Below are 16,803 nucleotides of genomic sequence, written 5' to 3'. Positions count from 1 at the left end.
TATAAAATGCTATGGGTGTGGGCGGGTGCGGTATAAAATGCTATGGGTGTGGGCGGGAGCGGTATAAAATGCTATGGGTGTGGGCGGGTGCGGTATAAAATGCTATGGGTGTGGGCGGGTGCGGTATAAAATGCTATGGGTGTGGGCGGGTGCGGTATAAAATGCTATGGGTGTGGGCGGGTGCGGTATAAAATGCTATGGGTGTGGGCGGGAGCGGTATAAAATGCTATGGGTGTGGGCGGGAGTGGGATAAATAAATAAATCCTCCGCAGACCTCTAGACCAGGGGTGTCAAACTCATTCCATGGAGGGCCGAGTGTCTGCAGGTTTTTGTTTTTTCCTTTCAATTAAGACCTAGACAACCAGGTGAGGGGAGTTCTTTACTAATTAGTGACATCAATCAAGTACAAGGCAGGACCGAAAAACCCTCAGACACTCGGTCCTCCATGGAATGAGTTTGACACGTGCTCTAGACAATGTCCATTTCTCTCTGACTATGGACAATCAAGTCACCTTCTTCTTCTTCATTCTGGAGTGATTTAAAGTCTGTTCTGAACATGTGTTCCTCAGGTATGGAGGAGGCTCACTGTGACAGGACAGAGTTCCTTAGCTCATACATGCCGTCCACTGTTGATGACATCATCCTGATCCCCGGCTCCCTGGGCAGGATCCGCTCCAGGTACCCCAACAACCCCAAATGTGAGCGTTGGTTTGTTTTTTTGATTGGTGTATTGATTGATTGATTGACTGACCATTTAAAAACCCAATACTCTATTGAAGAACATGCATTAATAAAATCATTGAGGATTACCCAACTAACCAACTACAAATCCCCAACTAAAATCAGAGACCTATTTCCATTGTTGTCCTCATAGGCTGCATTTAGACAGGCAGACCAATTCCTCCAGTTACTGGAAAGTCTGCAGTGAAAGACAGAGTACTGTATCTCAGTGACCCTGGCCTGACTGGGTCACATGGCCAGGTCAGGCGAGGCCAAAACAATAACATAACTTTACTGTGTATCTTTCTGCTCAGAAGAGCACGCCTCCTCCCCAGACTAGGTTGATGTGTCCCTACTGATCCAGTTGTGAACTGCGTCCTCAGTACAGTAGAATGAGGCACATTTCCTAACAGTCGACAGTAAATTAGAACACTTTGTCTTTTTCAGATGATGCAAAATCGGTTGTTGCAAATCTTACGGTGAGTATTATACACGTTGTATTTCCATGCACATTGTCTTCTCTAAGTCATTGTTCTGACCAATATTCATATCTGTGTTGTCGTGTCAAAGGTTAAGGTGAAAAATCCTGAATGATAGTTGATGAAATAGTGGTGACAGAGTTCTACTACAGAGCACCTGGAATCATGTTCTTCTGCCCCCTCAGTGTAAAAAAACGGACCAGCACTTCAAGCCCTATCTGAAGCAGCATCTCCCCAAGCGCCTTCACTACACCAACAACAGGAGAATAGAGGATATCCATCTGTTAGTGGAGAGAAAGTGGCACATCGCAAGGTTATTCTCTCGCTCTCTCCCTCCCTCTCTCTCTCCCTCTCTCTCTCTCTCTCTCTCCCTTACACTCTCTCTCTCCCTCTCTCTCTCTCTCTCTCTCTCTCTCTCTCTCTCTCTCTCTCTCTCTCTCTCTCTCTCTCTCTCTTGTTTTGAAATGGAAATAGACCACAGATGTTTTGCTACGGTGTGTCCTATTGGCGTGTCCTATTGACGTGTCCTATTGGCGTGTCCTATTGGTGGTGTCCTATACCTGGACAGACTCTGTATGTTTGTCATCATCAGTCCCAGTGTTGGTCAGACCCAGTGGAAGGTTCTCACTCCTAGTGTAAACCCATGAGGTAATGCCTGTCTGTCTGTCTGTCTGTCGCGGACAACAACTGAAAACAAATCAATGGTTGAAAGACGGAGAGGAGAGGGATGGTTAAGAATAAGCCAGCTCCATGGGGATGTCACCCTCTTTGAGTTGGCACGCCACAGAGCTAAATGAAAGAGCTCTTTGAGATCCCTCCTCCTGCCTGCTAAGATATAGACTTGTTTAATCACTGGCACCATGAGTTGTGAACTTAATGCTTTCTGAGTGAGAAATTCCTACCCTCCTGCAGTGGCAGCTAGCAGAGTAAAACAGTCTTTTAAATTAAATACCCAAATGAAGTGCAATATTTGTTAGCCGTTTTCCCTGCCGTTGGTGATTTTCCGGCTCTACGTGCTTGTGGGTTGTCCCTTACACAGACACCACTGACTGTAGTGCTTAATGCACGCTCAATAAAAAAGTGTCTGTTTTTCAATTACAGGGCTTTTGAGGGGAATGTGGTGGTGGTGGGGTTGGCCTTGCTGAACTGAATCCTTTAACTTGGGTCTATAAGGATTTCAGTGTGTTACTGTGTATGTAGGGCTGTATCTGTGTGGTCTGGTTTTAATCAAATCAATGTTATGAAAATCAGACACAATTTCCTTGAATGTTTATTTAGGCTGCACATTGTCTTCATCCTCTGTGAGGAAATTTAGATAGTTCATATTATTTAAACCATCAATTATCTGATGTTGGAAAATGTTTTTTTTGCATCATGCTTACTTGTCTTCATGTAACTTCAAAGCCTTTTTTTTGTATTTATGCATAACGCTGACTGTCACAGGAAGTCTCCAGAAGGAGGAAAGAGGCACCCTGGGAAATGTGGTTTTGCAGGAGATCACGGTTATGACAACAAGATAAACAGCATGCAGGTATGCTAGTTTTATTCTCATCTTGATTTATCAACAAGTGATTTATAACAATTAATTATTAATCATTACCTTATCCTGTTCTTGTTCTTTAGACCATTTTCTTGGGATATGGACCTATGTTTAAATTCAAGACCAAAGTGCCAGTTTTTGAAAACATTGAACTTTACAATGTCATGTGTGGTAAGGCATCTTTTCCATGTATAATTTTTTACTTGAGGGAGGCATAGAATTCGTCACCCCATACTCATACGTTATGGACAGTGAAGTTGCATTGAATTGACTTGAGATCTTACTGTAGTCAAACAATGTGATATGATACGATAAAATACTTTATTTTCCGTTTTCATGGAACAGATCTGCTTGGCCTGAAGCCTGCCCCTAACAACGGGACTCATGGCAGTCTGAACCACCTGTTGAAGAGCCCGGTCCACAAACCCACAATGCCAGAGGAGGTGTCTAAACCCACCCTCTCAGGTCCCATCATTACTCTGACCGATGACTTAGGCTGCAGCTGTGATGACAAGGTCAGCTACAAAACAGCACAGCTCTTATAGCCACAGAGATAGATACTGTATCACTGTAGAGATAGATACTGTATCACTATAGAGATAGATACTGTATCACTATAGAGATAGATACTGTATCACTATAGAGATAGATACTGTATCACTGTAGAGATAGATACTGTATCACTGTAGAGATAGATACTGTATCACTGTAGGGATAGATACTGTATCACTGTAGAGATAGATACTGTATCACTGTAGAGATAGATACTGTATCACTGTAGGGATAGATACTGTATCACTGTAGAGATAGATACTGTATCACTGTAGAGATAGATACTGTTTCACTGTAGAGATAGATACTGTATCACTGTAGAGATAGATACTGTATCACTGTAGGGATAGATACTGTATCACTGTAGAGATAGATACTGTATCACTGTAGAGATAGATACTGTATCACTGTAGAGATAGATACTGTATCACTGTAGGGATAGATACTGTATCACTGTAGAGATAGATACTGTATCACTGTAGAGATAGATACTGTATCACTATAGAGATAGATACTGTTTCACTGTAGAGATAGATACTGTATCACTGTAGATATACAGTGAGGGAAAAAAGTATTTGATCCCCTGCTGATTTTGTACGTTCGCCCACTGACAAAGAAATGATCAGTCTATAATTTTAATGGTAGGTTTATTTGAACAGTGAGAGACAGAATAACACAAAAAAAAAACGAATGTCAAAAATGTTATAAATTGATTTGCATTTTAATGAGGGAAATAAGTATTTGACCCCCTCACAATCAGAAAGATTTCTGGCTCCCAGGTGTCTTTTATACAGGTAACGAGCTGAGATTAGGAGCACACTCTGAAAGGGAGTGCTCCTAATCTCAGTTTGTTACCTGTATAAAAGACACCTGTCCACAGAAGCAATCAATCAATCAGATTCCAAACTCTCCACCATGGCCAAGACCAAAGAGCTCTCCAAGGATGTCAGGGACAAGATTGTAGACCTACACAAGGCTGGAATGGGCTACAAGAACATCGCCAAGCAGCTTGGTGAGAAGGTGACAACAGTTGGTGCGATTATTCGCAAATGGAAGAAACACAAAAGAACTGTCAATCTCCCTCGGCCTGGGGCTCCATGCAAGATCTCACCTCGTGGAGTTGCAATGATCATGAGAACGGTGAGGAATCAGTCCAGAACTACACGGGAGGATATTGTCAATGATCTCAAGGCAGCTGGGACCATAGTCACCAAGAAAACAATTGGTAACACACTACGCCGTAAAGGACTGAAATCCTGCAGCGCCCGCAAGGTCCCCCTGCTCAAGAAAGCAAATATAAAGGCCTGTCTGAAGTTTGCCAATGAACATCTGAATGATTCAGAGGAGAACTGGGTGAAAGTCTTGTGGTCAGATGAGACCAAAATGGAGCTCTTTGGCATCAACTCAACTCGCCGTGTTTGGAGGAGGAGGAATGCTTCCTATGACCCCAAGAACACCATCCCCACCGTCAAACATTGAGGTGGAAATATTATGCTTTGGGGGTGTTTTTCTGCTAAGGGGACAGGACAACTTCACCGCATCAAAGGGACGATGGACGGGGCCATGTACCGTCAAATCTTGGGTGAGATCCTCCTTCCCTCAGTCAGGGCATTGAAAATGGGTCATGGATGGGTATTCCAGCATGACAATGACCCAAAACACACGGCCAAGGCAACAAAGGAGTGGCTCAAGAATAAGCACATTAAGGTCCTGGAGTGGCCTAGCCAGTCTCCAGACCTTAATCCCATAGAAAATCTGTAGAGGGAGCTGAAGGTTCGAAGTTGCCAAACGTCAGCCTCGAAACCTTAATGACTTGGAGAAGATCTGCAAAGAGGAGTGGGACAAAATCCCTCCTGAGATGTGTGCAAACCTGGTGGCCAACTACAAGAAACATCTGACCTCTGTGATTGCCAACAAGGGTTTTGCCACCAAGTACTAAGTAATGTTTTGCAGAGGGGTCAAATACTTATTTCCCTCATTAAAATGCAAATCATTTTATAACATTTTTGACATGCGTTTTTCTGGAATTTTTGTTGTTGTTATTCTGTCTCTCACTGTTCAAATAAACCTACCATTAAAATTATAGACTGATCATTTCTTTGTCAGTGGGCAAACACACAAAATCAGCAGGGGATCAAATACTTTTTTCCCCTCACTGTAGATACTGTATCACTATAGAGATAGATACTGTATCACTGTAGATATATATACTGTATCACTATAGCGATAGATACTGTATCACTATAGAGATAGATAATGTAGATACTGTATTTATCTCTATTGCTCTCACCACAGAACTAGAATGAGAATGTATTTATATAGCTTTCACAGCCGTAGACAGATGGATATTGAGGCTTTTGATTTTATATCAACTTGATATATGCTTCAATAAAATTAATCAGATTGATTTCTGCATTTCAAGAAATAGACTACATGTTATTTTATTGATCTGTAATGCATGTGTGTTTGACCTATGATCTGACTGATATCTGTTGCACTAGGCATTACTACATGTTGTGTATTTAACGTGTTAAACTGGTTTCTGTGTCTGGGACTGATTGTTGTCTCTAATCAATAGCTGCTGCTATTCATTCTCATGCTTGTTTGTTTGATTCCTCTTCTTCTAACTTCTGTCTGTGAAGTCGTCTTGCTTCTGCACAGATTATAGATCTCTTGCAAGAGATTTTCACCTTCAATCTTTTGCAGTTACGTTCAAAAAATAGGGGGCAGAGAGCTTTGAAAGTCCCCCTTGTAAGAGGCTATAACCTGGAGTCACTGTGGCTCTGTTTCTTACAGAACAAAGTGGAAGAGCTTAATCAGAGACTGAGGCAAGCTGTTGATGGTACGTCTCTCTCTGGTCCATAGCGTTGGTCTTATGCCTGAGTAGTAGTAATGCTAATACCTGTGTAATAACGCTGTAATTACTGCACTAACAATGCTGTTATTAACATGTTATTACATAGAAATGTCAGTAGGGGTTGAAACATGACCTATTTCTCATATTACTATTGAATATCATCTTCAGAGTGTTGTTACAAGCTGGGGTTGTTGTCTTCTCCTCCAGACAGCAAGAACCTCCCTCATGGTCGACCTGCACTTCTGTTCCGTGCTAAATACAGCATTCTACACCACAGTGACTATATCAGTGGGTACAGTGAATCACTCGCTATGCCCCTATGGACGTCCTATACCGTCTCCAAACAGGTATGTCATACAGGACATAGCTTACAAGTTTCATACATCGTTTATGTTGATATTAGCTATATGCTAACTCCAACCCTGTTCCTGGTGAGATACCGTCCTGTAGGTTTTAACTCCAATCCAATCAAATTTTAATTGTCACATGCGCAGAATACAACAGGTGTAGACCTTACCGTGAAATTCTTACTTACAAGCCCTTAACCAGCAATGCAGTTTTAAGAAAAATAAGTGTTAAGAAAATATAAAATAAAAAAAATAAAAAAAGTATGATGATAATAATAATAATAATAATAATAATAATAATAACAGTAGCGAGGCGATATACAGCGGGTACCGGTACTGAGTCAATGTGCGGGGGTACAGGTTAGTCCAGGTCATTGAGGTAATATGTACAGCGCATTCGGAAAGTATTCAGACCCCTTGACTTTTTCCAAATTTTCTTACATTACAGCCTTATTCTAAAATAGATTAAATAGTTTTTTTTCCTCATCAATCTACACACAATACCACATAATGACAAAGCAAAAACAGGTGTTTAGAAATTCTTGAAAATGTACAAATAAAAAACAGAAATATCACATTTACATAAGTATTCAGACTCTTTAATCAGTACTTTGTTGAAACACCTTTGGAAGCGATTACAGCCTCGAGTCTACTTGGGTTTGACACTACAAGCTTGGCACACCTGTATTTGGGGAGTTTCTCACATTCTTCTCTGCAGATCCTCTCAAGCTCTGTCACGTTAGATGGAGAGCTTCACTGCACAGCTATTTTCAGGTTTCTCCAGAGATATTTGATCGGGTTCAAGTCCGGGCTCTGGCTGGGCCACTCAAGGACATTCAGAGACTTGTCCCGAAGCCACTGCTGTATTGTCATGGCTGTGTGCTTAGGGTTGTTGTCCTGTTGGAAGGTGAACCTTCGTCCCAGTCTGAGGTCCTGAGCACTCTGGAGCAAGTTTTCATCAAGGATCTCTCTGCACTTTGCTCCGTTAATCTTTCCCTCGATCCTGACTAGTCTTCCAGTCCCTGCCGCTGAAAAACATCCCCACAGCATGAAGCTGCCACCACCATGCTTCACCGTAGGGATGGTGCCAGGTTTCCTCCAGACGTGACGCTTGGCATTCAGGCCAAAGAGTTCAATATTGGTTTCATCAGACCAGAGAATCTTGTTTCTCATAGTCTGAGAGTCCTTTAGGTGCCCTTTGGCAAACTCCAAGGCCTTTTACATGTACATTTAAAAAAAAACATTTTTAGTCATTTAGCAGACGCTCTTATCCAGAGCGACTTACAGGAGCAATTAGGGTTAAGTGCCTTGCTCAAGGGCACATCGACAGATTTTTCACCTAGTCGGCTCGGGGATTAGAACCAGAGACCTTTCGGTTACTGGCACAACGCTCTTAACCACTAAGCTACCTGCCGCTCCTTTTACTGAGGAGTGGCTTCCGTCTGGCCACTCTACCATAAAGGCCTGATTGGTGGAGTGCTGCAGAGATGGTTGTCCTTCTGGAAGGTCCTCCCATCTCCACAGAGGAACTCTGGAGCTCTGTCAGAGTGACCATCGGGTTCTTGGTGACCTCCCTGACCAAGGCCCTTCTCCCCCGATTGCTCAGTTTGGCCGGGCGGCCAGCTCTAGGAAGAGTCTTGGTGGTTCCAAAATTCTTCCATTTAAGAATGGAGGCCCCTGTGTTCTTGGGGACCTTCAATGCTGCAGACATTTTTTGGTACCCTTCCCCAGATATGTGCCTCGACACAATCCTATCTCGGAGCTCTACGGACAATTCCTTCGACCTCATGGCTTGGTTTTTGCTCTGACATGCGCGGTCAACTGTGGGACCTTATATAGACAGGTGTGAGCCTTTCCAAATCATGTCCAATCAATTGAATTTACCACAGGTGGACTCCAATCAAGTTGTAGAAACATCTCGAGGATGATCAATGGAAACAGGATGCACCTGAGCTCAATTTTGTGTCTCATAGCAAAGGGTCTGAAAACTTATGTAAATAACGTATGTATTTTATTTTTAATACATTTGCAAAAATTCTAAAGAACAGTTTTCGCTTTTTGATTATGGGGTATTGTGTGTAGTTTGATGAAGAAAAAAAATATGTAATCCATTTTAGAATAAGGCTTTAAGGTAACAAAATTGGGAAAAAGGGAAGGATTCTGAACACTTTCTGAATGCACTGTATCTCTCCAGGAACAGGGTTGGAGTAAAAACCTACAGGAGGGTATCTCTCCAGGAACAGGGTTGGAGTTAAAACCTACAGGAGGGTATCTCTCCAGGAACAGGGTTGGAGTTAAAACCTACAGGAGGGTATCTCTCCGGGAACAGGGTTGGAGTAAAAACCTACAGGAGGGTAGCTCTCCAGGAACAGGGTTGGAGTTAAAACCTACAGGAGGGTACCTCTCCAGGAACAGGGTGGAGAGTCCTGCTCTAGTGTATTGTCAGTGACTACAGTCTACAGTGGTCTAATGTTGACTACAGTCTACAGTGTTCTAATGTTGACTACAGTCTACAGTGTTCTAACGTTGACTACAGTCTTCAGTGTTCTAATGTTGACTACAGTCTACAGTGGTCTAACGTTGACTACAGTGGTCTAATGTTGACTACAGTCTACAGTGTTCTAATGTTGACTACAGTCTACAGTGGTCTAATGTTGACTACAGTCTACAGTGTTCTAATGTTGACTACAGTCTACAGTGGTCTAATGTTGACTACAGTGTTCTAACGTTGACTACAGTCTTCAGTGTTCTTATGTTGACTACAGTCTACAGTGTTCTAATGTTGACTACAGTGGTCTAATGTTGACTACAGTCTACAGTGTTCTAATGTTGACTACAGTCTACAGTGTTCTAATGTTGACTACAGTCTTCAGTGTTCTAATGTTGACTACAGTCTACAGTGGTCTAACGTTGACTACAGTGGTCTAACGTTGACTACAGTCTACAGTGTTCTAATGTTGACTACAGTCTACAGTGTTCTAACGTTGACTACAGTCTACAGTGTTCTAATGTTGACTACAGTCTACAGTGGTCTAATGTTGACTACAGTGTTCTAACGTTGACTACAGTCTTCAGTGTTCTTATGTAGACTACAGTCTACAGTGTTCTAATGTTGACTACAGTGGTCTAATGTTGACTACAGTCTACAGTGTTCTAATGTTGACTACAGTCTACAGTGTTCTAACGTTGACTACAGTCTTCAGTGTTCTAATGTTGACTACAGTCTACAGTGGTCTAACGTTGACTACAGTGGTCTAACGTTGACTACAGTCTACAGTGTTCTAATGTTGACTACAGTCTACAGTGTTCTAACGTTGACTACAGTCTACAGTGTTCTAACGTTGACTACAGTCTACAGTGTTCTAACGTTGACTACAGTCTACAGTGTTCTAACGTTGACTACAGTCTACAGTGTTCTAACGTTGACTACAGTCTTCAGTGGTCTAACGTTGACTACAGTCTTCAGTGGTCTAACGTTGACTACAGTCTTCAGTGGTCTAACGTTGACTACAGTCTTCAGTGGTCTAATGTTGTGGTTGTGTTTTCCAGGTAGAAGTAACACCTCTACCAGAGCATCTGACTAACTGTGTCAGACCTGACATCCGTATCCCTCCGGCCTTCAGCCAATCCTGCTCCAGCTACAAGGCTGACAAACAGATCTCCTACGCCTTCCTCTACCCTCCACGTACGTCCTCAATGTTATCTCCTGTCAGATCTCATATTGTTTACCAGTGGCTGGTTGCACCAGTTTGGGGTACGCCTGATCCTAACACTACATTCGGCTTAGCATTTAAGACTAACTTTGGAACGCCCAGCTGATGCAACCGGCCCATGTACTATAGTTTACAATGTAGTAATAAGACATGAGGCAATCTAAATTGTACTGTACATTCAAGCATTGATCTTCCACCATTTTGTTTTATCTATAGAGCTGGCTCCGACCCAAGACGGCAAACTTGATGCAGTCCTCATCACTAACACCGTACCCATGTACCCAGCATTCAAAAGTAAGTCAAACTTTTTTTTAACTACATGGCATGTCAAATGTTCATAGGCCACATTCATATGTCATCACCAGTGAACAGAAATCACACTGACAAGATGAATTGATGTAATTGGGTCCTGGTTTACTCCTGTTTTCACTCAGTCTAAATTGAATGTTTGAGGAAGTAATTACTTTAACTAATGACCTGCAGACCCAACAACGAGAGAGACTTAAAAGGAAGACTGGGAGAGCGAATGTGCGTGTGAGTGTTAAAGTGTGTGTGAGAGTCAGAGTGTGTGTGTGTGTGTGTGTGTGTGTGTGTGTAAAGAGTCAGTGTGTATGGATAGCGTGTGGGTTCGACAGTTTAGGGGTGGTCAGTTGTATGACCTCAGATGTTAAAGTGGGCCACTGTGTGTGAGGGCTGCCTCTGTACTGGAAGAATGTCCACAACAATAATCCCTGCATAATTGCATATAGCTACGCACAACCCCACCTCCTCTCCATAATGTACACACTTCAAATATGTTGTTTTCACTCTGAGGTAGAGGCCTGGGTTGGAGATGAAAATCATGTATGGTTTCCTCATGGTTAGGGCTGTGTCCCAAATGGCATCCAATTCCCAATATATATATATATATATATATATATATATATATATATATATATATATATATATATATATACACAGTGGGGGAAAAAAGTATTTAGTCAGCCACCAATTTTGCAAGTTCTCCCACTTAAAAAGATGAGAGGCCTGTAATTTTCATCATAGGTACACGTCAACTATGACAGACAAATTGAGGAAAAAAAATCCAGAAAATCACATTGTAGGATTTTTAATGAATTTATTTGCAAATTATGGTGGAAAATAAGTATTTGGTCACCTACAAACAAGCAAGATTTCTGGCTCTCACAGACCTGTAACTTCTTCTTTAAGAGGCTCCTCTGAATCTGCAATAGGTAAGCAGCTTGGTTTGAAGAAATCAACTGTGGGAGCAATTATTAGGAAATGGAAGACATACAAGACCACTGATAATCTCCCTCGATCTGGGGCTCCACGCAAGATCTCACCCCGTGGGGTCAAAATGATCACAAGAACGGTGAGAAAAAATCCCAGAACCACACGGGGGGACCTAGTGAATGACCTGCAGAGAGCTGGGACCAAAGTAACAAAGCCTACCATCAGTAACACACTACGGCGCCAGGGACTCAAATCCAGGCCCGTCTGAAGTTTGCTAGAGTGCATTTGGATGATCCAGAAGAGGATTGGGAGAATGTCATATGGTCAGATGAAACCAAAATAGAACTTTTTGGTAAAAACTCAACTCGTCGTGTTTGGAGGACAAAGAATGCTGAGTTGCATCCAAAGAACACCATACCTACTGTGAAGCATGGGGGTGGAAACATCATGCTTTGGGGCTGTTTTTCTGCAAAGGGACCAGGACGAAAGGAAAGAATGAATGGGGCCATGTATCGTGAGATTTTGAGTGAAAACCTCCTTCCATCAGCAAGGGCATTGAAGATGAAACGTGGCTGGGTCTTTCAGCATGACAATGATCCCAAACACACCGCCCGGGCAACGAAGGAGTGGCTTCGTAAGAAACATTTCAAGGTCCTGGAGTGGCCTAGCCAGTCTCCAGATCTCAACCCCATAGAAAATCTTTGGCGGGAGTTGAAAGTCCATGTTGCCCAGCGACAGCCCGAAAACATCACTGCTCTAGAGGAGATCTGCATGGAGGAATGGGCCAAAATACCAGCAACAGTGTGTGAAAACCTTGTGAAGACTTACAGAAAACGTTTGACCTGTGTCATTGCCAACAAAGGGTATATAACAAAGTATTGAGAAACTTTTGTTATTGACCAAATACTTATTTTCCACCATAATTTGCAAATAAATTCATTAAAAATCCTACAATGTGATTTTCTGGATTTTTTTTTCTCATTTTGTCTGTCATAGTTGACGTGTACCTATGATGAAAATTACAGGCCTCTCTCATCTTTTTAAGTGGGAGAACATGCACAATTGGTGGCTGACTAAATACTTTTTTTCCCCACTGTAAGGCTAGTTGTGTTCTATAAGGCTAGTTGTGTTCTATAAGGCTAGTTGTGCTATATGGAAACTTCCTGAAAATAGGTTTTTTTTGCGCAACATCCAAGCTTGGCACAGCAGCTGGACAAAAAACCTGACCAATAATGTCTGTTGAAGCGTTGTTTGTTGGGTATTACTGAAAGCTTTATCAAGGTTTGTTGGGTCTCACTGAAATCTTTATCAAGGTTTGTTGGATATCACTGAAAGCTTTATCAAGGTTTGTTGGATATCACTGAACGCTTTATCAAGGTTTGTTGGGTATCACTGAAAGCTTTATCAAGGTTTGTTGGATATCACTGAAAGCTTTATCAAGGTTTGTTGGGTATCACTGAAAGCTTTATCAAGGTTTGTTGGGTCTCACTGAAATCTTTATCAAGGTTTGTTGGATATCACTGAAAGCTTTATCAAGGTTTGTTGGATATCATTGAACGCTTTATCAAGGTTTGTTGGGTATCACTGAAAGCTTTATCAAGGTTTGTTGGATATCACTGAAACCTTTATCAAGATTGTGGGAGCATCAACCAGTGAGCAGTCATCACCTTCTTCTATGGAAAGATCTGGCCATTCCAGGAGAGACTGACTTGTAGTGTGAAGAAAGATGCATCATATTCCCACCTCTCCTCAAGACAGGGGTGAAGGGCTGATCAAGTCTGTCCTCACAGCCCTAAACATACAGGGGTGAAGGGCTGATCAAGTCTGTCCTCACAGCCCTAAACATACAGGGGTGAAGGGCTGATCAAGTCTGTCCTCACAGCCCTAAACATACAGGGGTGAAGGGCTGATCAAGTTTGTCCTCACAGCCCTAAACATACAGGGGTGAAGGGCTGATCAAGTCTGTCCTCACAGCCCTAAACATACAGGGGTGAAGGGCTGATCAAGTCTGTCCTCACAGCCCTAAACATACAGGGGTGGGGATGTTGCCGAGTTGTGAAGTTTTCCTGCTGCTCTCGTAACAGTTTGCCTTTCTCTCTCTCTTCCTCTCTCTTTCTCTGTCTCTCCTTCAGGAATATGGAGCTACTTCCAGAAGACTCTTGTGAAGAAGTATGCCATGGAGAGAAATGGGGTCAACTTGATCTGTGGTCCCATATTTGACTACGACTACGATGGCCTGAGAGACTCGGCAGAGAAAATTAAACAGTAAGGGCTTTTGGTCTTCACTGCTAATACTTACATACAGGTTGCATCCCAAATAGCCCCCTATTTATAGTCCACAATTATAGTGCACTACTTTTGACCAGGGCCCTTATTCCCTTTATAGTGCACTACTTTTGACCAGGGCCGGTCAAAAGTAGTGCACTTCAAAAGGAAATAGGGTGCCATTTGGGATGCCTCCACAATACTGCATAGTACTGTACTTCTCAATGGAAAGTAAATGGGAAGTCAAACCCGACCTTGTTTAGCATCTTAACGATTTGGAACAGTCAATGTTTCTCTTTCCTTTCCTGCACAAGGCCAATATTGTATTTAGTATTTTACTAATTCAGCACAAAGAGGCAAATTTGTGTATTGTCCAAGAAATTATCCAGCAAAATGTAAAATGCAGTTTTAGGTCCACCTAGTGGCCAAGATCTGTCATTACAAATATATGTATTTCTGGCTCTTTTCAATCATTTACATTTACATTTACATTACATTTTTAGTCATTTAGCAGACGCTATTATCCAGAGCGACTTACAGTTAGTGAATACACATATATATATATTTTTTTTATACTGGCCCCCCGTGGGAATCAAACCCACAACCCTGGCGTTGCAAACACCATGCTCTATCAACTGAGCTACATCCCTGCCGGCCATTCCCTCCCCTACCCTGGACGACGCTGGGCCAATTGTGCGCCGCCCATGAGTCTCCCGGTCGCGGCCGGCTGCGACAGAGCCTGGATTCGAACCAGGTTCTCTAGTGGCACAGTTAGCACTGCGATGCAGTGCCTTAGACCACTGCGCCACTCAGAATCATCACCATCGTAATGTCACTGAACCTCACATAGAGCCTTTATGTGATTGAATGTGTGTTCTCTGTCTGTGGGACTATGCTGTCTCATAGTTACTGACTGTCCCCTGGCTACATATAGTCTACCATGAACAAATATTCAACCTCCTTTGGTGATCTTCACATGTATTTCTCTACTGTCTCCCACAGGTACGTAAGTGGTTCAGGATCTATCCCAACCCACTACTACTGTGTGATAACCAGTTGTCTGGACTTCACTCAGGCTGAGGACGTTTGTACTGGACCTCTTAGCAGCTCTGCCTTCATCTTACCACACCGCTCAGACAACGACGAGAGCTGCAATGTGAGTCCCTGGCTACGTCCAAAATGGCAGCCTAACCCCCATATAGAGCACTAATTTTGGCTAGAGCCCCATAGGGCTGCTACATAGGGCTGCTACATAGGGCTGCTACATAGGGCTGCTACATAGGGATGCTACATAGGGATGCTACATAGGGCTGCTACATAGGTCTGCTATATAGGGCTGCTACATAAGGCTGCTACATAAGGCTGCTACATAGGGCTGCTACATAGGGCTGCTACATAGGGCTGCTAGATAAGGCTGCTACATAAGGCTGCTACATAAGACTGCTACATAGGGCTGCTACATAGGGCTGCTACATAAGGCTGCTACATAAGGCTGCTACATAGGGCTACTACATAGGGCTGCTACATAGGGCTGCTACATAGGGCTGCTACATAAGGCTGCTACATAGGGCTGCTACATAAGGCTGCTACATAGGGCTGCTACATAGGGCTGCTACATAGGGCTGCTACATAAGGCTGCTACATAGGGCTGCTACATAGGGCTGCTACTTAGGGCTGCTACATAGGGCTGCTACATAAGGCTGCTACATAGGGCTGCTACATAGGGCTGCTACATAAGGCTGCTACATAGGGCTGCTACATAGGGCTACTACATAGGGCTGCTACATAGGGCTGCTACATAGGGCTGCTACATAGGGCTGCTACATAGGGCTGCTACATAAGGCTGCTACATAGGGCTGCTACATAAGGCTGCTACATAGGGCTGCTACATAGGGCTGCTATATAAGGCTGCTACATAAGGCTGCTACATAGGGCTGCTACATAGGGCTGCTACATAGGGCTGCTACATAAGGCTCTGATCAAAGGTAGTGTATTATGTAGGGAATAGGGTGCCATTGTCACACACACAGACACACAGACACACACACAGACACACACACACATACATACAGACCCACACACACACACACACACAGAAACACCAAGATAAATTGTGAGTGAGAGAGACAGAGGACAGAGAGCGACAGAGAGAGAGAGAAAGAGAGAGAGAGAGAGATCTCAGAGCATCATCAAACTTGCAGGTAGCTGATGTTCTCTTGTGTGATGTTGTCTTCGTCCCCCAGAGCTCTGAGGAGGAGTCTAAGTGGGTGGAGGATCTGATGAAGCTGCACACGGCCCGGGTCCGAGACGTAGAGATCCTCACGGGCCTGGACTTCTACCGCCGGACCACCCGGAGTTACCCTGAAATCCTCTCACTGAAGACTCACATGCACACGTACGAGAGCGAGATCTAAACCACTGTCTGTCTGTCTACCCTGCCCTGTCTTCACCACAGCTCTGATGGTCTGGTGTATATTTTGAACATGTCGTGTTTGTTTTCACATGTATTATTCTGTTTATTAATGGCTGTTCTGTTCCTCTGTAATGTAACACATTTCCTGACCATTTTTGTTTTTTGTGATTAACAAGCATGAATTGAATTGCCTTATTTTTGTTACTTGTATTGATAATGTGATGCTGTGTGTGTTGTTGTATGTGTTGGTGAATTGAGAGTGTGATGTTTCTGATGAATGTCTTGCTGGTGATGGCTGAGAGTATTGAGTGTGTTAATAATAAGCTCTGTCTGTACTGTACTGTGCACAATAATAATACTGAACCTGTAGTGTTGATATCCTTTTAAACATGTACCGGACACTTGTGTGATCAACTTATTTATGCCTAATGTAGAGTCCTGACATGTCAATACAATAAACCTTTTGTACTACCTCGTCTGTCCAGAGGTCATTGCTGCTCACCATTGTTGGTTTGATTACAGTTGTTTCCAACTGCTTACACACAAATTATTTTCATGTCACACGATTTTTGAAACCTCTCACTCAAAGTGCAAAACTACACACCAAATCTCCAAAACCATAAGCTATTTCTCAGCCTTTGACTCAGTTGTCAATTGCATAAAACACTTTTTTCAAAACACTAC

The 16,803-nt window shown here is 42.9% G+C and overlaps 1 protein-coding gene across 2 annotated transcripts in view; it reads left to right on the top strand.

Moving 5' to 3' along the window:
- Positions 1 to 16,594, top strand: part of LOC311108895 (autotaxin-like) — a 32,845-nt gene extending 16,251 nt beyond the window's left edge. The window contains exons 13-25 of one of the 2 annotated variants that reach the window (XM_084151687.1): positions 570 to 698; positions 1,168 to 1,199; positions 1,385 to 1,512; positions 2,643 to 2,730; positions 2,823 to 2,910; positions 3,085 to 3,254; positions 5,998 to 6,133; positions 6,356 to 6,495; positions 10,045 to 10,180; positions 10,425 to 10,502; positions 13,574 to 13,706; positions 14,709 to 14,862; positions 15,950 to 16,594. In XM_084151687.1, coding sequence (XP_084007813.1) covers positions 570 to 698; positions 1,168 to 1,199; positions 1,385 to 1,512; positions 2,643 to 2,730; positions 2,823 to 2,910; positions 3,085 to 3,254; positions 5,998 to 6,133; positions 6,356 to 6,495; positions 10,045 to 10,180; positions 10,425 to 10,502; positions 13,574 to 13,706; positions 14,709 to 14,862; positions 15,950 to 16,120 — 1,583 coding nt within the window. In that variant the 3' untranslated portion in view covers positions 16,121 to 16,594. The remainder of the gene's footprint in view (positions 1 to 569; positions 699 to 1,167; positions 1,200 to 1,384; positions 1,513 to 2,642; positions 2,731 to 2,822; positions 2,911 to 3,084; positions 3,255 to 5,997; positions 6,134 to 6,355; positions 6,496 to 10,044; positions 10,181 to 10,424; positions 10,503 to 13,573; positions 13,707 to 14,708; positions 14,863 to 15,949) is intronic. The other variant, XM_084151688.1, reaches the window with a different exon arrangement.
- Positions 16,595 to 16,803: the final 209 nt, after the last annotated feature.

This window comes from Coregonus lavaretus (genome assembly GCF_964263955.1).
Source record: "Coregonus lavaretus genome assembly, chromosome: 3".
NCBI classification, from domain to species: Eukaryota; Metazoa; Chordata; class Actinopteri; order Salmoniformes; family Salmonidae; genus Coregonus; species Coregonus lavaretus.
This window is presented reverse-complemented; position numbering and strand designations above follow the sequence as displayed.